Source organism: Parasteatoda tepidariorum, chromosome 3, assembly GCF_043381705.1.
Source record: "Parasteatoda tepidariorum isolate YZ-2023 chromosome 3, CAS_Ptep_4.0, whole genome shotgun sequence".
Classification (NCBI taxonomy): domain Eukaryota; kingdom Metazoa; phylum Arthropoda; class Arachnida; order Araneae; family Theridiidae; genus Parasteatoda; species Parasteatoda tepidariorum.
Genome location: NC_092206.1, coordinates 97,073,053 through 97,095,858, shown reverse-complemented (window position 1 = coordinate 97,095,858; position 22,806 = coordinate 97,073,053). Strand labels below are relative to the sequence as shown.

Genomic DNA, 22,806 nt, shown 5'->3' with positions numbered 1-22,806 from the left:
TTAGTTTTAGAATAAAAAAATAATCTGTTTCAATTAGTTAAATTATTTGTGCTTTTATATGTAGTTGCTCTGCACTATTTAATAATTACATAGCATGAAAAAATTCAATTTGGGTAGAAAACTTAAATAATAATCACACATAAATAAAATATTAAAAAAAATAATGAAATATATAAATCACTATCAGGCAAAATTTCATCAGCAATTTCCAAAAAGAAGGATATGGTATGCTTTGTGCTACATAGATTAAAGCAAAGAAACATTCTTAAATAAAGTGTAGAAAAGGACAAATAAGAAAAAATCAAATGATATGAACGTTTATGTTTTTAAGTCTTAAGTTACAAAAAGGTGGTAAAGAGAAGGAGTTAACACGGTAAAAATAAGACAAACTTTCCCAAAAAGGCCCGTTTACATCAGAAAATTCAATTTGGGTAGAAAACTTAAATAATAATCACACATAAATAAAATAGTTAAAAAAGTAATGAAATTATTTTTTAATATTTGTCCTGTTTATATACATATACACGCATATANACAATTATAACATAAACAGGGTATATTTTGTGATGTTCATTTCTGCATTTTATTTTTGTTTTCTTCACATTGTTTTTTGCTTTAACATCATTGATTATTAGAATAATATCAGACAATACCAACATAATAATTTTGCGAACTAAAAGAAATCTATACTTATATATTAGGATAAAACAAAAATGTCCCTACATAAAGAATAAAACAAAATCAATAGATATTTATATTATGCTTGTTAAAGGTGATTTGACGATATGTGACAACTGGAAAGGAATCACTTTGTTAAATGTATGCAGCAAACTTTTAACTAGAATAATGAGGAAGGAAGGAAAAATGCAATTGACAAAAGCCTGAAACCATAGCGAGCAGGTTTCAGAGCTAACAGATCATGTGTCGACCACATTGCAATGTTACGGATTATTGTGGAACAATCTATTGAATGGTAATCAGCAATGTATTTAAATTTTATAGATTTTGAAAAAGCTTTCAACAGTTTACACAGAGAAACACTCTTTAAGCTGTTGGAATTCTATGGAATTCCTGATTGTTTTGCAAACATTATCAAAAAAATATATAAAAATTAACAATATACAAGCTATCCATGCCGGCCAACAATCAAAATCCTTCAAGGTTGATTTAGATGTTAGATAGGGCTGTATACTTTCACTAACAATCTTTTTAATTGCTATTGACTGGATTATGAAGAGAGTATCAGAGAAAAAAAAATGGGTATAAGATGAATATCTTTTTGACCTTGATTTTGCAGACAACTTATGATTACTGACCAACACATTTTTTTTTTATCTTCAAAAATGAATAAATTATAAAACGCGTAGGAAAAAAAGTTAAAAAAGAATTTATTTAGGATTTTTTTTGTTGGTAATCCTTATCAATTTTTATTTCTTGTCTTTTATTCATGAGAATCAGACAGCAAGTTACACTGAAATGTTCACGATAGAATTATGCTTAGTTAAAACAAGTTAAGCACACTCTTAATCGCCAGTTGGTGGCTAAAAGAGTCATGGAGGTTCAGGCTCCACAATTTCAATCAAGACTACTCACTTGATGGTGGCAATGAGGTTAGCATTGCACATGGGCTGTCTTTATTTCCAGACAAGCAAGTGGGCTTCAAGATAGTACAGTCTTATGCTTAATTATGCAACTTAAATTATGAATACAGTAAGGAAATGTCAATTATTATTTAAGTATAGTGAAAAAACTGAAATGTAAACAGTAAAATATTGATTCATTTTGTTACAAGAGAAATATATATAATTTTGTTACAAGAAAAATATAATTGTAATAAAATAAAATTACCTCATAGGAGAATACATTGCCTGTAGTTTTAATGGCAACAATGTGGGAGTTTTCATTAAAAACTTTAAACAAGACTGGACAATGGTAAAATCCATCAGAATTTTTCGTAAAATTTAGTTTAATTAAGGTCTTTGAATCCAGGGGCTGAAATTAGGAATAAAAGATCTGTATAAAAAATAGGGATTAAATGAAAAAGTTAACATCTGAATAGAAAGAGAGACGATTATCTTTTAAAATTAAACATATTCATTTGATAAACATCATATAAGTGCATTATTTGTTATAACCATTAATACTGGACATTTACCAAGATTCTAAGAGTTCCTGATAGAATCTACTTTGATAATAGCTAACCACATTCAAATTCATAAAACTAAAAATGCTAATTAGAGAGACACTATTTTTGTTGTCAGGAAACATGTCCATTATATTTTTACACCACAAATAAAATTTGCAATTGATTAAATAAAAAGGCTGGAAATTAAAAAAAAAAGAAGAAAAAAAAGCTGCATAATATAAGAAGTAAAAATAATAATAAATATGCATTTCATTAAAGTTTATTTACAATTATTTATGATATTTAAAATATTACATGAAAGCAAATTCTTTTATATGATAGCGATAATCCATATTGTCTAATCTTTCACATTAGCGATCCAAAATGATCAACGTGTATAGTCAGGGGTATATTACATACATACAAAATTACTTTTAAAATTATATTTCATATTCATGAATAAAATAAGTTGAAAACTGAAGTAATAATTCTATAGTTCAATTTTTATTATTTTCTGAGGTTTGAATAGCATGAATTTTTCCATTTCTATGTTTTACAATGATAGATATAAAATTATGAAAATGTAGAATAATAATTAAAAATACTAGTGAAAGAAAATCAATAGAAATAGCAACTTTTTAACAAAAATAAACACAAATGATCGTTAAAAACTAATAGATTATTAATGATGAGAAACTACATGTTTACCTTCCCAGTTGCTGGATCAATGTGGTATTTCTTGAGAAAGGGTATAATATGCCTGTCAAAAGATAAATATGGTTAACAATTTCATTAAATAAAACTTTTTTCTAATTCAGTAAGATATACACATTATAAGTTCTAATAAATATTTTCATTTTTCAAAAATGCTAACTAAATAGTATGAAAACAATTCCAAATGATTTAATTTATTCTTTTTTGCTAAGTTCTGCTTCTCATACAGTCCAAAAATTTTAATTTAATCTAAATAAAACTTAACTATTAATTAATAAAAAATACTATTTTGAAATTGGAAAGCAAATAAAGAAAGTGTAATAATAAAAAATTTTGAAAAAAAAAACTTTAAAAACAATTTAATTTTTAGAATAAGCTCACAAAAAAAAGAAGAAAAAAGCTTTAACAAATTTGAAACATTAAAATGTGTTACAATTTATAATTAAATGTAACTTTAATAATGAAAACATAATAAATATATAAAAACATTTTTAATCTTACAAAATACATAGCTGCCAACAAGGATAGGAAAAAAAATCCTGTAGATTTTACGAAACAATATAAATTTCGTGATAATTGCTGCGAAATGCACTAAATATTTTACACATAGGGAATTTTAGGAATTTTTAGAATCATCAAAATAGAAAAACTGCAATGTTTCCCAGGTATGATTAACATCAAATAAACTTGCAAAAATTTCTGCATAAAAACTTATAATAATATAGTAAAGAAGTGATTAATGACTAACATAAGATCATAAACAACTCCTTCAGGTGTACACAATGGGTGTTCAAATGGTTGCAGTGAAAGTGCACAATGATCAAATGGAAGTCGCCTGAACTCAGCTCCAGCAGTATTGGCAGCTAAATTGGGGAACAGACAAAAAAATTAAATTATTAATTTAAGTTCGTTATCAAAGATATTATTTTCTATAATGATTTCAGATATTTGTCATAATGAATCATGCACATTATTTAATTTATTCAAATTGAATACAAATTAATAAATTCGGACCAAACTAAATTATGTAGATTGCTCAATTTTTAGAAGATTTTATTGATTTATTGTGTAGTAGTGTACAAGTGCAAATTATTTAGAGTGATTCCATTTTTACAAAAGTTTCATTCAGAGTTTTTAAAAAAGAAATTCCAGTTCAAACAAAGTGAATAAAAAAAAAAATAACGCAAGTAAATCGATGTATTAAAAATATTATATGTATTAAAAAAATGAAGTATAAAAATTTATAATTAATATTTTACTAAAATGTCTTTCTTCAATTCAAGTACAGTAATCAACAAATATTAAACACATTTTTGAATTATTACAAGACACTAAATGCATGATGTTAAAAAAAATAATAAAATAAGAAGTTTGCTACTTCATAGTTTTGGGACTTATGTTAAACAAAAAAAAGTTCCCGGAGATTTGCTAGAAATACAATAAATAAATAAATATTTTAATCCGTAAAAAATATTATATTAACAATCTAAAATAAATTGGTTTAAAACATCCCAAGAAACAAGTTTAAGACAATTTTTGTGAAGTATATTTAAAAAATTTTTCAGTTGTAATTCAAAGAGAACTATGTAAAAAATTCATGTATGACTCTATATTCAGATAAAATCATTCTGATATTAAGAGAGCATATTTACAAATTTAATAATCTAGCAATTCAAAAATTAAGAAAACAATAATTGTAGGGAAATATTTTTCTGACATTATCATATTCAGGAATACTTAAAAATTACTAACAATTATAACTAAAAATTGCTTTGTTTCATATAATAAGTTTTGAAAATAGGGCTAAAAAATGTAACATGGTGATAAAAATGATCAAACCGTAACCATCTTTTTTACTGAACTATGGCATTGCCAATGTTTCAGAATTTTAAGAGTTAATATCTTTTACTACCTACACTATGTGGTTGCAGATCAAAGAAGTTAGTAATAATAATTTATCACCCAGAATAAGTAAGATATACAGTAACAGTATAATGCCATAGCTGGCTACTCAAAATTAATAAATATGGTAATACATAAGATTCACACCAGCAATGAAAATTTAGATGTCCAAAAAATTAATATGGTAGACGTACTTTAGAAAAAAATATTACACTTTACAATTTCATAATTCATGCTATGGTACTCATCAAAAGTTATTAATTGCCACCTATAACACCCTAAAACTAATTAGGTTTATTACCCCACAATGATTAAATATTAGAATTTTTTAAAATTAAGTAAAACAAAAAAGTTTAAATAATATTAGTAAATAGATTCAACGTACAGATCAAAATGCAGAGACCAAATAAATAAATGAGGAAAACAGGTAAGTAAAAACTAAAAAAATATTATAATAAAAATTATCTAAATTTTATGGATGAACAACTACATTGTCAGTACATGAATGCAAAGCAAAGCACAACATGTAAATTTGTAATTTCAACATTTAAAATTTTTTGAATCAGCACTTTCAGTTATTCCAGTTGGAAAATAACTATTTTTCGTTATTATTTTGTGATTTCCAAACATATTTCAAGGCGACAATTTTGTTCCCCATGCATATAATTTTAGTGACATTCGTAGAACAATTGTCGACGATTGTCACGATGTCGTCATACTGGCATGAACCCTAGTAATGCAGCACATGTACACTTAACTGTAACAATAAATAAAATTTCCCAATCAAGGATATATTTAAAAATGTTGTTTGTATAAATACTCTGTTTTTTCCCTCCATAGAACTGACTCCATTCTGTAGCTGTTAAATACCTAAAAAGAATAAAAAAAATTTAAGATATTAGACAATATTAATAAATAAAAGCATTGATAATTTTTGAAAATAAATACTTATACGTACTATTAAATTACAAAATGCAGAAACTTACATTTTTTCTGCATTTAGTAAAAATCAACCTTTAAAAAAGCAATGACTAAATTTTTTTGATTAAGTAAAAATTAGCAAATTTAACAATATTGGTATCCTTCAACATTGAAATTGTAAGATAACTTACTTTCCATAAAACAATAAGTTACTACCTTTACCTTTCTATTGTGTATATGACTTATTGAGAAACTTTTTGAATACAACTGATAATCCCTTATAATCACTAGATTTTGTTTTTCAGATTTCCACCCTTTTTTAAACTTAAAAACTCGAAACTGCTCATAAACTCAAAACTGTACTGTTCATTTAAAAGAATGTTGTCGAGTTTATTGACAGACAGACACATTTCTATAAAATAATTGCTCAAAGCTACAGAGCTGATTAAGGCCAGCAAACTAACTGACAACTATTGTATTAGAGACGAGAATAATATTTTGAGTACTCGGGGATTGATTCTAGCATTTGAGTACTCAGTTGTTTTCCAAAAAAAACAGACAGTTTGTGGGCCACAACATATAACACAAAATTCATTATTCATCAATACATTACAGAATTATCTAACATACACTTGCATGGAAAAATTTGCAGTAGTTCCTCAAGATCTAAAAATAAGTCACCATAAAAATCTTTAATATTGGTCAGTCTTATTGCTAAAAAGAGGCCAGAATATTGAATTTATATTGTGGGAGAAACTCACTCCATCTTTTCTATCAATTCAAATAGTTTATTTGATTCTCTTAATGAAATTTGACTGACATATGAAAAATCATAACTTTTTTATTTCAATCAATGATCTATGTATTGATTGAAATAAAAATGATTGTATGGTTATAAATTTCTCCTAAGGAAGCTTTTAATAAACTCATATAAAATATTGTTAAGGTAAATTCAATATATTTTTTTTCTTCACAATCTTTGGCAGATATATTTTTTTATATTTTATCACTAACACCTGCATTTTATTTTATCACTTATTATTATTTTTATACCCCATTAAGTTTTCATTCAACTTTAGTTCAGAACATTGATGAATTTATCTTTTTCCAAATAAAAGCAGATTTAGCATATCTTCAATAATTAATTCAGAAAATCTATTGACTTCGTAATAAAAAGAAAAGATTTAGGGCAGAAAAATCTGCATTTTTAGTAATTTCCTGCTTAAAATTTTGATTTTTACTCAACAAAATAATTAACGATATATCTTTACTTATTTTGAAAAATAAAATTTTAGTTTTAGGTAATTAATTATAGAAAAAAGTTCAAACAAGTTGCGACAGTCAAATTTTAAGATAAAATTATTAGTTCTCCAAAGACTGAAAACTTTTTAATATCACTTTATACAAAAATTACAATGATAGTAACTATTTGCAATAATGTTAGGCTACTTATGCTATCTAGTTTAAAAAGCTTTAAGAAAGGTAAAACTTAAGTTTTTTTTAAAGGTCACTAGAGAGAAAAAGTGGCCACTAAACCTCTAGAAGTCACATGGAGAACTAGAGAAATTATTTAACTTAGTTTATCACTAAAATAATTTTTTACTCCTAGAAATAATAAGATAAGTAAGTTTTGTTTGCTGTACATGCACAGTGACACAATTATTTTATACCTGAAGAAAGAAATCAATAACAACACAATAAAAATAGTATGAAACTGAAGAAGGCCATTAAAAAATCATTGAAAATTATTAAGGAAAATAAAGTATGAAAGATATGAAAAGGGGAGAATAATCTCTGAGTCTTGGCAACTTCTGGGCAGCGGCACATGAGAAAATAAAATAAAATAACCGCAGAAAGAGATCGACTTGAATTGTATAACTCATAGCTACCCCTGGGCAAACATCCTCATGTTTTTTTTTAAAAAAAAATTGCAAGTTTAAAATCTATTTGGCACCTTGGCTATTGCAGTTGGTGCGACAGATCATGATACAAGAACATCCCCTATGAAAATCAAAGTATATGAAATTTAACTTCATTGTGTTGCTATTACATATCACTTACAAATAACTCTAAGCACTTTTAAGTTTAACACTTTTAAGTATCATCACATATCAAAGTTGGTAAGATAATTCTAATTCATTAAAGGAAATATATGAGAATATAGATTTTCATATTTTTCTTCTATGAATAACTTAGAAGTAACTTGTAACTTTTTAATTTCCGTGAAAAGTTCAATAGTTTTAATACAATCGTTATTTTGATCTCTTTAATTTAAATCAGATTTGCACTAATTACTTAAAAGCCTTAGTCTCAAAAAGATTTAATAATTTCCTTTCATCTTAGCTGTTAAAGTTTCCGATTTTTAAATTCATCAGAAGGAACTCTTTTAAAAGATATGGAAATTGAAAATAACGTATGCAAATAGGTAATTAATATGATCAAAGAAATAAATGTGAGCAAGACAATTTAAATTTCACAGTTAAAATAAATAAAGCGTGTAATACAAAACACTTGATGTAAACAAATTAAAATTTTACATTTTATCTTTTTGGTGCTGTTTTTTCCCCATTTTGAAAGCACTTTAAAATATCTGGTGTCTAATTTATATGAAAAATCGTGTTGTGGTATCTACGATTATCAGTTCACAATAAAAGGTAAATAAACAAACACGGCATTCGATGCTATGGGCTGAAATTAACTTGGCTAGTGCGCATGCTCGAACTCGTTTCCTTCCCAATATCTTATTAAAGTCCAGATTGTAGGGAAAATATAAAAAGTGAAACATGGATGCCGTTACGTCGTGTGAGGTGTCTGCTACGAAAAATGATTTCGCTGTAATAGCTGCGTAAGTATGTGTTTCGGTTTGTTTTTATGATTTTGCTTATTTTAACAAATATATTTCTGATGTTTTATTGAGATGCTTTGAAGTGTCGTCTACGATTATGCTTTTAATTTCGAATTTTTTAAATCAGTGTTTCTCGTCTCTAGCATTATTGTAATTGCAACATTTTGAGTAAGCAGCCATGCTAAATAAATAGTGAAGGAGGTGGGATGTAAATAATGCAATTCAATTGATTAGGCCGTTAACCTATTAATTTATAAAATTATTAATTATTTTGTTTTGATAAGAAATAGCTTTAAAATCTTTAATGATATTATTTGCTGAATACCTTTTTAAAATTATTTTCTGCTGAAGAAAAATTAAATTTAAAAAAAAAAACTCATCAAAAAAATTGTTTTTTGAAGTTTAACTTTATAAAATACTTTGTGTCATTATAATTCTTGTGTTGACCTCATATTCATAAATTATAAAGTTGTTAAAATGAATTGCTGTTAATAATAAATTCCAATAAATTAATAATTTGGATAAATTTTTCTACAGGTATCTCGGTTTTTTCCGTAGGTTTCTTCCTCAGGCACATTGCAATATTATGACTGGGGACATAGGTAACTTCTTTAATAAAAATAATTAATAAATAAATGAAAAAAAGGTTAATTTAAAATACTCTTTTGCAGGGATGAATATGTTCTTTGTTTAATATTCCTTACAATTTATTGCTTTAATATTTATTTTCTCTCTGCCCTGCTTTAAAATTTATTGTTGTAAAATTCTTCGGTTCTTAAAATTTATTTTTTAAATTCTTTCTGTTATGTCCTTAAAATTAATCATTTTAAAATTCTGTTATGTTCTTAATTTATTGTTTTTAAATTCTTTCTGCTGCTGTCTTTAAAATTCATTATTTAAAAATTCCTACTGTTATGTTCTTGTTGAAAGTTTATTTTTTTAAAATTTTTTAAATCTTAGCTAATTTTTTAACCTTTTTTTTAAATTCGAAAATAATAATTCTTTTTCTCTTAATGATATCTTGGTAAACTTCACTTAAGTATTTCAATTCAAATTTTATATGCTGTGAAGAATAATGAAAGTGTGTCCTAAGTTACTTCCATAATCTGCATTTTTTCATCTCCAATTTAAAGGAGAGTGGAATGCATTTTTAAATCTAGTAATTTTTTTATGCGAAATTTGAAATTTAATCTAAAAAAAAAACATATTTTTTTATTTCACAGATTTATGCTAATTCATGAATTATTCCTAGCTAAATTCCAAAATATCTTGTAAAAAATAGAAAGGTGTTGAGGATAAACTTTTTTTTAAAATCTTTTTTTTTAATTGTATTTAAATTTAATACCGCATTGATTTTTTATATTTTAACAAGTAAATCTGATAAAATCTATTTGGAATTTAAATATAAATATATTTCAAATTTAAATATATTTGGAATTTAAATGATAAATTTTTTTTAAATTTTATATAAATATATATTAGTACCAAGGTAGAGTCATGGTAAAATTTTCTTTTCCATTCATAGAATTGTTATTGAAAAAGAGAAATCTGCATATTTTTGGCCTTGGAACAAAAAAAATATTGAGATTTTTTTTATACCTGTTATTTTTCTTTCTAAAACATATCTGTGAGCTTTTTAGAACAAAATATTTCCAATGGATCAGTTGTTTTTTGTAGGTTACAAAAAAGTAAAGTTTACTTATTTAAATTTTTCATCAAAAAGTTGAGCTTTTTATCAGATTTAAAAAAAAAAAAAAATTAAGGGGCAGGTATTTGTGAGCTTTTTAGAACAAAATATTTCCAATGAATCAGTTGTTTTTCGTAGGTTACAAAAAAGTAAGGTTTACTTATTTAAATTTTTCATCAAAAAGTTGAGCTTTTTTTATCAGATTTAAAAAAAAAAAAAAAAAAAAAAAAATTTAGGTACAGGTTTCTGAATAATATAGTACACAAATCATTCTGGAGAAAATTTGACAGTATAACTTTCTACTTTTGGGATGTAGACTAAGACTAATTTATTGATGTAGACCAAAGGCATTTTGTAGGAAGAGAAAAATGATTTTATCTTTTTTAAATGGGAAATAGGTTAAAGTTTCTAAAACAGATGGCAAATAACATTTTTAAAACCAATTGGTTTTGTTTTTATGTGTAATGTGCATGTAGACAAATATTAGCCCCAATTTTGACATGGTTGTAGACTGGACTGACTGAAAGCATAGATTTATCAAGCTCGGGAGGCTTTCTCTTAAGGTGATTTATGCATATGGTATTTTTATTACAGTGTCCATCCTAAGTTTTTAGAAGGTTAGCCTACCCTATTTGCCCTTTCACAGAGGTAAATGCAACTTTCTTACCCTGCTTGTAAAATTGTTTCTTTTTATAAGAAAAGAGATTGCAGTAGCAGCAACTTCAGATTATTACAACTGCTGCAAATTATTTTTAGGCAACTAAGTTAATGTAAAATATTATTATTTGATTATTTTTAATTTCATTTTAGAGAACACTAATCTAGCTAGATATAATGAGCCCTGTAGCAGAATTGCGACGACATTGTAACAGAACATTACAGAGTTTTTTCAGAAAGATTTTTCATTTGGGAAGGGTTGGTTTTCCTTTCTGCATAATTTTTTGAACAATGTTTTTTTTCTTTAATGCTGAATTTTTTTCAAAATGATTTTCTTTGCGCATCAGAGAGAAAAGAAATAATCATGATTTTTCTATTCTCATTTGAGATTTTATGAAAAATCGGTAATGACTGGCTTCAGCTAGAATTTCAAACTAATAATATAAAATAAAAAATTCAGAAATCGAAAGTTTAAGATTCATTTCGCTCTGGAAATAATGTTCTTTCTGTCATTTTTTTTTCTTGAACAGGGTGCATAGTGTTTTTAAAAAGTGCTTATTTTCGACTTTTAAAAGCCATTAAAGGTGTTTTTTTCATTGGGTGTTTTTAAAAAGTGCTTAATTTTCCCCTTTTCAAAATGAGATTTTTCCTTTACTATGTTAATTTTTGCTTCGAATTATGCAAAAAGACACAGTTCACATTGTTCTATTCAACGTTTTCATAATTAATTCAACCCCAATCTATTTCGGCTTATAGTCAGTCTATAACGTATGAAAACGCCATTCGTTTTACATGATTAAAAAAATTTCACGATTTTTGACAATTGTCAAAAACAATGCCAAAAGGTTTTTTTTCTGACATGACGGTTAAAACAAGATAAAACCATTGATTGTCAAAAACTTTCCAACCCAATTTCCAATTATGATATTTTTATTATTTCCAATTATAAAGTGCTTAAAAATATTTTTTGAGTGCTTGAAAAGTACTTAAAAGGTGCTTATTTTTTGTTGAATAATTTGGCTACACACCCTGTTTAAAGAACACCATATTTTACATTTTAAGGAGACCATACATTTAACCATATTTAAGGAGTCCTATTCGTGTGATTCTTTTTTATTCTATACTTTCTTTTGTAAATACAACATTTCTGTTAATTTAAATTAGTAATTGTCATAATTTAAAGTATCTTAAAGAAAAATATTAGTGCTAAGGAAGTTTGTCGCAGAAAGCAAGAAAAAATTCTGCCACGGGATAATTAGCAAGATTAGTGCCCATCGAAACAGAAGGTGCTCAGGTTTTTGAAAAAATCACTTTGCCCTTTTTTTATTTTTAGGGAGATCTCTGATTATTGGCTATAAAATTTTTCTAATGTAACTAAAATTCTTTTCTAGCTAGCTTTTTAAAGAAAAATTGTAAGCCATTTTTAAATGATACATTGAGCCCTTGAAATACTTCATGTTGTTTAGAGACTGGGTCAAATTTTTTTTCTTATTATTAACATCCATTGCTTGATCTATTTTTATTAAAATTACCCAGTTCTTTTATTGTAAAAAAGAGGTGCAGTAGTAACTGGATAAATCTCTAGCTTTTCCGTGACTCAAAGGTCTCAGATTTGATTTCAGCTGGCACCAAAGCACATTTTACTCTAAACTTTTCTTCTGCAAAGTAAATAAATTTAAAATTGATATTTGCAGCTATCTCTCAAGTTATTTGTATAAAGCAAAATTCATTTCATATGAATTTCACCATGCATTTTTCATTTCTTTCTTTGTACACAGATATAAATGTTTTGGTTAATTAAGAAATCAATTAAAATACAAGTACAGTTAGTTTTTTTAATTGTTTAAAGTTTTTCCAATTATTTTGCAACTAAATGAAGATAGTTATTACTAGGACTGCAGAATATGTCTAATCGCACAAACAAGGTTTTGGGGAAATTCAGGCAGTCCTTGGGAAATTTTTTTCTGATTGAAAGTAAATTGCTACAAAGCTTTTTACCTAAAAAGAATGTGTTGCTAAGTGTGTTTTAACATTAATTTTTTATAAGTCAATCTTTTTATGAGTGGAACCTTAAATTTAACTTTATATATTAATACTATTTTAATATATTTTGATTTATGTTATTTTTCACACATTTGCAAGTTTTGTCATGAATTGTGAAAAATTGAATAATTTTTTTTTTTCAGTTGAAGAAATTTTTTTTAAACTATACAAACTTTTCGGTATAAAAATGTTTTAGAAAAATTATTGTACCTAAAGAAGAACCTTATAATCTTGGGGAGAAATTTCAAACCAAAAATACTGTGTTCTGAGAAGATATTATGCTCCAAAAATTGTTTGCTCCCTTGGTTAATACTTTCCTTTAGATTTTTTTAAAAACAAATTTCCTGTAATTTGAATCTGTTTCTGTGAAATTTTTCTTTGCAACAATTGTTTTTTTGTTGGAACAAATTTTAGTAGTGGCTTTTCTTTAGAACCTGACTTGAAAATTTTGTATTATGCTTAGAATTTTTTTTTTATTTTTACGATAAATATTTTAGTTGACTTATATTGAATCAGTTTGAAACGAAGTGCCAATAATTTAAATCACAAGCTGAGTTTATGTGTGAACCATTGTATAATATCATCTTGTGGTCTGAATCATGTTTCAGACTAGAGATGAACTCAGCCCTGAGTCCAGTGCAGGCTTGTTTACTGAAAAATAGGTTTTAGGCTCAGTTTCATGAACTTTTTTACTACTTTCAAACAAACATTTAAATCAGCAATAAATTATTTTAAAATTTAGAAATTATCTTCTTTTGTTCAATGCATTTGATTTGCGAGACTAACTCTAATTGTCACATAAGTTTTATTTAGCTTAAGATTTTGATATTTTTTCTGGAGAAACAGGATTGAAAAATTCGGGCTTTATCCGGGATATATCTCCAGCAGACTCGGGCTCTAAGTAATCATGAATCTTTGGCTCGGACCTCCAAAAGTGAGTTCGGAGCAATCTCTATCGCTACGAAGACTCCCCGTGTAGTAAATGGAGACTGGTGCACGTTGAATCTGTCGAGTCTCAAAGTCCTCCATGTTCCCACAACAAATCAATACCTCTGGGGGTACTGATCCAGGAGTTTCCTTGTCTTCTGGATTGGTTCAAAATTACAAGACTACGGAGTTGAACGTAAGTAGTCGTAAACCCATGAAATTGGGTCGGCTGTTCAACGACGGTTATAAAATAAAATAAAATAAAATAAAATCTCTATCGCTAATGAATTAGCGCATGTGATTTTATTCACTGAAGAAAAAAAAAGTCAATGCATTTATGTTATGCAAATTTTGGAAGTGAGTAAGAATAAGTTTTAAATTCTACCATAAAATTTTAGTTATTCTTCTTAGTCATTAGTTATACTTATTCAATTATGTACTGCATATATATATTTTTTAAGCATGATCTCATTCCTATTTCAGATGAAAGAAAAATGATGAATATTCATAGTTAAGTAGTCCATAAGTGTTTATGTTGACTAGTGGAGCAACACTCTGAGCGAGGTAATTCAGCATATAACACATTATAGAAAATTAACTTCAGGCAATTCCACCAATTACGAGTGTCGTATTTGCAAACTTAAAATAACGAATCCTTGATTTAAAAAAAATCAAGCAGATCTAATATTTTTTTCTGAAATTTTCTTGGTGACGCTTTTACTTTAAATTCTTCCACTTACTCTAAATATTAATAATTTATAGAAATTAAAAAAAAAAGTTTTAAACATTTAATTTTTTAAAAAACTCGAGTTAAGTATGTATTTTTAAAGTCTGCAAGTATGACGTTCATAAATGGTGGGATTGTACTTTTATAGATGAAATGAAAGAGTTCTTTACCTGAATTACAAATTTAAAAGAGACCATTATTTCTGTAGAGATAAATTATTTCTATAGAGTCATTACAACGCATGACAGATCAATGGCAAGTTCTCAGCTTATATATTAAGATATCTTAAGTTTCACCACACACCATTTTCTTACTCATAAGAACTGTTCTTTCTTTAGTTTTTACAATTAGAATTAGCTTATATTGGTATCAGATAGTTTTTTTTATTAATAATGAATAAGTTGCTTTCTTTTGACAGAAGTATTTTGCTGAATATATTTCTCAATAGAATTTCAGTGGATAACTGAAATATTAATTTGAAGTGACATTAATTTCACTAGAATTTCTTATTTATATCAATGTTAAAATTTGATCTCTGATTTTAAAAATTCTTCCATACCAATTTTCATTATTTGAAGCTCAATTAAAAAGAAATTTTACATTTACTATTATGTAACATTTTACTATTTCTTTTCAAATTTATTAAAATCTTTATTCAGTTAAATTCAATTTCAAAATTGGAAGATTTTATAAATAACTTAAAATAATGAGAATTGACACCTTATTATCACTAATTTCTTTTAAGTTGTTTAAAATGATATGTGTACAAATAAATCCTATATGTGAAGGGTTTTGGGTAACATTGTGATAGGCCACACATAGGCTAGAACTTATAAAGTACTTATATTGAAATAATAATAAGGATGAGTTAGAAGTAATTTTTACATTAAACTAATCCTTAGCATTGTTTCAAGGTAGGTAATTTGAAAGCTTCCTGAAACTTCACTAGATATCAGCACAATATTATTAATAATCATATTGGAGTTCTTTACCAAAAACATTTTTCTGAATAATTTTCAATTGTGGTTTATCATTAAAATGTTCTTAAAGTTTTATTCCTTAATGATGTAGTGTATTATTTATTTATTTAGTATGTATTGTAGGAAAAGGAGTTTTAAATTCAATAAGGTTTTTTTTAAAAAAGAAATTTATTTGAACATAGTACAAATTTTACTAAAAATAAGACATTACAGTTTTTACATAACATTTTACAACTGAAGTGCAAAGTAAAATATACAATTTTAAAAAGTAACTTAAAAGAATTCTAAATAATGTACAACTCAGCATATACAATTACAATGACATATTTAGTAAAAATTACATTTTATTTTATGGAAAATAAGTTATGACATTAATAAATACATGAGATAGTATAGTTATCATTTAATTAGTAATTAATGTGACCTATCATTCATGAATGTCCATCATAATGCTAACATTTTCTGCAACTGCATTTGGAGTTATTTCAGTTACTACTCTGTTTTCAAGTATATCACTAGAAGAGAAAATATTTCAATATAAGTTTTCATTTCTATTTCTAGTTAAACAATTCAATCTGAATAATTATCATTGTTACTTTGTTGTTAATCACTTGATTTATAGATTACAAATTAATAAATTGCTTACATCATTTATGTTTTCTGTATTTACTTTAGATTAGCATAGCAACTAAATAACTGTTAAGAGGTGAAATATAATGCTTGAAGATATTAAAGTTTTAGGGTAACCATTAATTAACTAGGGTTAACATAATCTACTTGAAAACATGCAAAATCTAACTAGGATTTCATCTTGAAAAGGGTCTACATTGAAGAAAGTTTTAATGTATAAAAATTGTTGATAAATCAAAAAATAAGAAAAATAATTTTTAAGATATCATTAAGTTCATATTCATTTTACAAGTTATAATATAATTAATAGTTTTAGTATTTTACATTAACTTAGCCTAAAAATAATTTGCAGTAGTTATAAATAATCTGAAGTTTCTGCTACTGCAATCTCTTTTCTTTAAAAAATAAAATATAAATCTGAATTAGAAAGAGGCAACATTTTATTAATAATCTTTTCAGTACTATGTAGCCTTATTTGGATGCATATATCATAAAATTTTAATTTTTATTAGTATTATTAAGTTAATCAAGTTAAACAAACTAAAATTCTAGTATGAATTGCAGTAATTATATTATAAAAAATAATTTACAAACTGATTTAACATAATAACTGGCTACATTCAAAATTACTGATATGGTAATTATATTTTGGCATGAGCAAATTTTTCCGGTAGTTTTAAAAACAATCATTCAATGATTTTTAATTTGAAAATTGGAGCTTACAAATTAGTTCTGTGAATTTTATAAGCCCCTCGAAATGTTTATAGAAACTTACTTTTTAAAGAAGTTTACATATGGAGTTGTTTTGTCTGATAACTAGTATTTTCTGATATCGATATTACATCAATGGTTTTACACTCAACTAAACATGTGTTTAACTTTTCAGGTATAGGTGTATAAGAACTGTCCCACTATTTTTAACAATAACGTAAATCACTAAAATTGTAATAGCTTTTATCCTCTTGTTTCTACCTTTTAATCAAGCACTAAAGTTTTTTGAAATTATAAAGATGAAGCAATCTCTTCATTTTGAATGTGCATGAGGACCACAATTCTTTTGGCTCTTATTCACTAAAATTTTTATTTCCTATCAAGGGTTGAATATTAATGTCAAAATTATCTGTTTAACTATCAAACTATTAAAATAAAAAATGATTAATCTATTGTTTAATTGATAGTTTTGAATGGTTAGTCAAGTAAAAAAATATGACCATGATTTGGAAGCTCACATTAAAATAGCAGATTGGATATTGTTTTTAAATAATATGTTATAGTTTTTTTAAATTTTTTTTCTTCCAATGCTTATATTTATATTACAAGCTTAAAAAAAATCGAAATGTGCATAAATATACATTTACATTGCATATTATACATTTACTTTTATTGTATACTGTAACATGCATAGTAATTGAGTCAAAGGTTAATTTTTTAGCTTTCTTAAAACTCCATAAAGAAAATATCTTGGGGTGTTTTTAATGTGATGACATAAGATCACTGGTTCCTGTCAAAGGAATAAATGAAGAGTGAGAAGTACAAGAACAATACGACAGGAAGAATGAGGCTTAAGTTAAACCTTTGGTTTTTATCCAAAGATAGAATTTTTCATCATGATTTTTCTTCTTGTCCTAAACATCTAGGCAAAATCAAAGTGGCTGTTTTAGAATGTTCAAGAAATTATTGGGATTTTAATACTAAGGATGCCAACTGTTGTGCTTTTTGCAAAATATTTTATAAAGGAAGAATATATTTTATAGAATTAAATATTTTATAGAATAAAAAACTAAAATATTTTATAGAATTAAAAACTAAAGCTTGCTGTTTTTTTTTCTATGTTTCTAAATTTTTAAATCTTACTAGGAGTAACAAGAACAAAGTGAAATTTTATATGGTAAGTAAAAATTATTGTTGTAGTGTAGTGATGAACACAGTCACTTCAAATCAAATTTCTTATACAATGAATTCTCTAATAAAACATAAATGTTGCTACAATTAGAAAAAATTTGCTATGTGGAACAAGTTGGTATCCTTGTTGTCATCTAATTATCTAGCTTCGATTCAATTGCTATGCATGTTTTATATATATTACTACCAATTTCAAAAAATTACAAAATTTATTTTTGCAAAATAAGTCATATACTTTAATGCATCAGTGTAATTGCATTGATAAAATGCAAAAATATTTTGTAACAATATTTCTTAATTTCACAATATTAATAGTGCTAATTGATTGTAGGGAAAAAAAGTTCCTTTAGTGGATAATAGAAATTAAATTGCACACTTACCACTCCAGTACAGGTTCATTGCTAAACATTTCTACAGGTACAGTTAAAGGTGTTTTTTCAGGTATTAAATCTCTGAGATGTGCTTGCTTGGCTTCTAGTTTTGCTTCTAAGTGTCTTTCAATTTCTTCTGAAGTCATATGCCCATCATGGTGACTCACTACTAATGGTTCAGTTTTAATATTTGACACAGCAGGCTGTGATGCATTGGCTATAAAATTTTAATTTCATAGTTTACTTATTTGAATTAACTTTTTATAAATAAATATATTTACATAGTCAACTTTTTAAAAAGTAATGTATTTTTTATATATAAAGGAGTGTTTCAATATGGACAAACTAATTAAAGTAACTTCTTCAATGAGCTTACATTTATATTTTTTTGAAAACTTTTTTATCAACTTAATTTTGCACAGTATTTTGACAGGCTGGTTTTTGTCATGTCATATGACATTAATCTAGAATATTTTTACATATATTTATCAAATATACCTACATATATTTGATAATGTATTTTTTATGATGGTGAGAGATTTTAATGATTGTGCAACTTTAATTTTTTTAATGAAGAAAGATGAAATAGAAAAAATAAACCAATGTTTAGTATCTTTTAAAATGAAATAAATAAATTTGCATTATTATTTTGTGTTTTTCATTGTTTATAAGAGAAATTTTATTTTAATAAATTTAGGATGCTATTGTTCAGTATTGAATGACGGTTCAGCCCTCAGCACCTTTCCTTTTTTGTAACAGTTTTATTCTTAGAATTATTACTGTTGAAAAAGAAGAGCATATGATTTCTCTCTTCTTTTTCTGCAATGGCGAACAAAAATTTACTTATTATGTTTGTTAAAGAATTAGTATAAATGTGTTAAATATAGTCCATTATTAGTATAAATTATTAGAGAGCTATTTTTGGACCAATCAGTAGTAATTTTTACCAGGTTCTGTTAAGGTTGTTCTAAAGGTAAGGTTAAGTTCTGTTTAAGGTTGTGCAACAAATCTGAGGACAATCGCCAATACGAAGTCAAGAATCGCCAAAACCTTCAAATTTTAAAATAAAACCCATCCCCACATTTGTTTTTTCATGAAAAAAAATTTGTCCAGGTATAAATAAATAGGTTTCTTCAGAATGAATACTTATTTATACAAGAATAAGACATAGTAGTATATGCTTGATTGTTGCAACAAGATTAATAAAAGAGATGGTTTTTGAGAATGAGTATTTTAGTCTTTTTTTCTGCCTTATAAATTGCATAGTGATTAAATTACTGAAATGATTATTTACAAAATGTAAAGCATATATCTTAATTGGGCAGTTTTAAATTTTAAATACAAACATAAGTAAATGAAGGGAATTTCTAGATACATTGTGAATTTTTTATATTCATAGAATGTAAATGCATGTTTTAATTATTTGTTATTATGCTCAATTTCATTTTAATATAAATGAATTCTTTGCCTGTTTTATAATGTACAGAAAATTATTAACCTTTTACTTTTCATTGAATGAAAAAAAAAAGACTATAACAGCAATTGTCTTTGTGTTTCTTTTTGAAATATTTAAATTAACAAAAAGTTTTTGTGCCTTTCAGTCCCTGCACTGTTTGAATTGATGTAATAAAACGGGAAAAGTAAGATAAGCAGTAAATAATTGACTAATTATATGAGATGTTTGGTTTTTTAACTGATATTTTTAATTGATTGGATTAGTTTCAAATATAAATTTGCCACAGATTAATCAGTTCTACATAAATTGTAATATAATCTTATTAATTTACTGTTCCCTGCTTCCTAACTGGAAAACATATATTGATGCTAAATGTTGGTCACTTTTAAGTGATTTGGTCACTTTTGAGTGAGCAGATAAAATATTGAATTCCTCATGGTGAGGTGAAGGCTAAGTGATTAAGATAAGCATTAAATACTATGGTATCCTTAATATGGGATAGACGGAAAAAGATACAAAAAGAAAAGAAAAAAATGCATGCCATACAAAACATATAATATATGAATACAGGTAATTAAAATTTAAAAATCATAAAGTAAGAATAAAATTAAATAAATGTGGATTAAATAAAATATCATTATAAACAAACTATTAAAAGTACTAAATTAAAATCAAAAGCTAAAATAGTAAATCTGAAATTACTAAGATAAAAGTTAAACATAGGTTCAAAATAAAAACATTAAAATAAGTCTAAGTTTAGAGTTCATGATTTAATTTGGGAGTTAGAACGGGAAGAGTCTTAGTCACACACATGATTAAAAGTCTGATTATCAATAATCACTAAAAGTAAATAGTCACGTCTCATGAAATCTTCTAAGGTGTACATATTTGATGATTATAGAGCAATAAAAGTCCACACATGATAGGGGAGTATAGTGCGAAGGTCAAATGATTTACACCATTTAATCTCTAATCTAAATTGTCATGGTGTTGTGTACATATTTGTCAGGATTAATGATCAAATCAAACTATGTTTCTTATGTAATTTTAAGGCTATAAATAAAGATTGTTTATATAGAAAGAAAAGTTTATTTAACAATGAAGCTTAACTGAAATGTTACATAACTAGTTTTAATTTTTTTTTTTTTACATCAATAAACAATGATTGATAATCCGCAAGAAGAAATAATACAGTAATGGAATTATTTTTAAAAATGCAATAATATTAATGGCTCAAATTAGGTACTCAAAAAATCACTGAAAATATAACTTCAGTGTAAATTTTCTTAAAAAAAAATTTTTTTTTTGGAGAATTTTTTGAATCTTTAATGTGTTTCCCCCCTTTTTTTACATTACTACAATAACTTTGAAACCCTTCAATTTAAAATATTCATCTTTATTTTACACGAGTTTGTTAATAATACTGAACTTACTTTGTAACCACTCCTCTGTTCATTGAAGTTTTATACAATACTTATAATACAAATTTCGATTTAAATACACTTTGAAAATTACTAAGTAATTGCTTATACAGATGGATCCTCTGACTCTGTCCTTGGTAAAGGCATTGCTGGAATCTATTTCTTGTACCCAAACGGCGAACATGAAGTATTCCTGCTGGAAAAATTTCTTCAAACTATATGTGCCCCAAGAAATAATTGCCCTTGTAAACAGAAGAGAATAGTTGCAGCCCAAAGAGCATACACTTTGCAATGGACGTAGACATTGTCACTTCACATAGACGTCGTCAGCAATGAGCAGACTGATAACCTAGCCAAAGAAGCCTGAAACTCCCCTCAACTTTCCAATAGTCTAATCCTTACTGATGCAATTCCATCCAAGAAGAACTTAATTGCAATTGCGTAATTTCAACTACCATAGCCAGACTAGGCACAGGACACTCTAAAGGAATGAAAATATCCCCTGATGGACAATACTTGCCCTCACTGTCCTGAAACTCAACTTTCTCCTGGTCATATTTTTAATTGTCCTTCTAAACCCCACAGACTAGCAGCTACTCTATTTACTGAAGATCTTCGACAGTGCCAGGACTGCTTCGGAAGCCTTTGGTGCTATTTCATTCCTCTGCACTACTTGCAACAACAAAAGACAACAACAAAAATTACGCTTTTCCTGGTGGAGTAACGTGAAAACTGAATCAATGAGTTAGCATCAAGATATTTTCTGTTAGTCTTTGATAATTTTATTTAAGTGGAGGGCAAATTGTAAATATAGTCATCACAAATAAATGTTGCTGGTATTTTAATGTGGACAGAATTTTTCTGTCATCAGAATTTGAAATTTCACATTATCAAAGGGTAATATAAACATTGTGTTTTATGTTTTTTTTATGAAAATAACTTACTGAGACTTTACAGGTGTTATATGAAGCTCACAAAATATAAGCAATAAATAAAAGTTGTTGAACGTTAAAAGAATTTTCGCTAAAGCCATACAACTACTGTAGACGACAACAGTCACTGTTCATTTCACCTTTCATTACTAACATAAAAGTTTTTGAGTATTAGGTAAACAATAGGTGCCCAGACAATTAACTTTGGATAATATTGGATCTAAGTTCATTATAATACTGATATCCCAGTGTATAAATTGACACTCTATTTTTGATAGCAAGATAGCAAATTTCTGGCATGTCGGGGCAAAAGTCAACTGCTGAAAAAAACCAAACATAAAAATTTTTAAAATTAAAAATATTTCACATCAGAAACATCTCTTATAGACGTCAAATGATAGATTTGTTGTAAAATGTGGATTCGAATGTTATTGTAAAATCTTTTAAACAAATGTGTAATTTCGAGTTCTTAGGATGGGATTGAAGACTCTTTTTTGTGAGACACTGCAGATGAGGATGATATAGAATCCCTGTGATGGGATTAGGGATGCACTAGATGATACTGC

General features: G+C 26.3%; 2 protein-coding genes and 1 long non-coding RNA gene across 7 annotated transcripts in view; 1 reads left to right on the top strand and 2 right to left on the bottom strand.

Moving 5' to 3' along the window:
- The window catches only part of LOC107440284 (RING-type E3 ubiquitin-protein ligase PPIL2), a 21,330-nt gene extending 12,842 nt beyond the window's left edge, over window positions 1-8,488 (bottom strand). The window contains exons 1-5 of the mRNA XM_016053161.3: window positions 8,200-8,488; window positions 5,562-5,611; window positions 3,588-3,702; window positions 2,834-2,885; window positions 1,849-1,992 (exon numbers count right to left, since the gene is read on the bottom strand). Of these exons, the coding sequence (XP_015908647.1) occupies window positions 1,849-1,992; window positions 2,834-2,885; window positions 3,588-3,702; window positions 5,562-5,611; window positions 8,200-8,231 (393 nt within the window). The 5' untranslated portion in view covers window positions 8,232-8,488. The remainder of the gene's footprint in view (window positions 1-1,848; window positions 1,993-2,833; window positions 2,886-3,587; window positions 3,703-5,561; window positions 5,612-8,199) is intronic.
- The window catches only part of LOC107440286 (uncharacterized), a 23,031-nt gene continuing 8,503 nt past the window's right edge, over window positions 8,279-22,806 (top strand). Inside the window, exons 1-3 of one of the 4 annotated variants that reach the window (XR_006225647.2) lie at window positions 8,408-8,507; window positions 9,045-9,109; window positions 14,305-14,385. This is a non-coding gene — a long non-coding RNA (uncharacterized lncRNA). Of the gene's footprint in view, window positions 8,512-9,044; window positions 9,110-14,304; window positions 14,386-22,806 lie in introns of all 4 variants that reach the window. The other 3 variants (XR_011636479.1, XR_001583621.3, XR_011636480.1) reach the window with 3 other exon arrangements.
- Window positions 15,678-22,806, bottom strand: part of LOC107440285 (transforming growth factor beta regulator 1) — a 43,990-nt gene continuing 36,861 nt past the window's right edge. For both annotated transcript variants that reach the window (XM_016053164.4, XM_016053163.4), the window contains exons 8-9: window positions 18,441-18,648; window positions 15,678-16,043 (exon numbers count right to left, since the gene is read on the bottom strand). In XM_016053164.4, coding sequence (XP_015908650.2) covers window positions 15,956-16,043; window positions 18,441-18,648 — 296 coding nt within the window. In that variant the 3' untranslated portion in view covers window positions 15,678-15,955. The remainder of the gene's footprint in view (window positions 16,044-18,440; window positions 18,649-22,806) is intronic.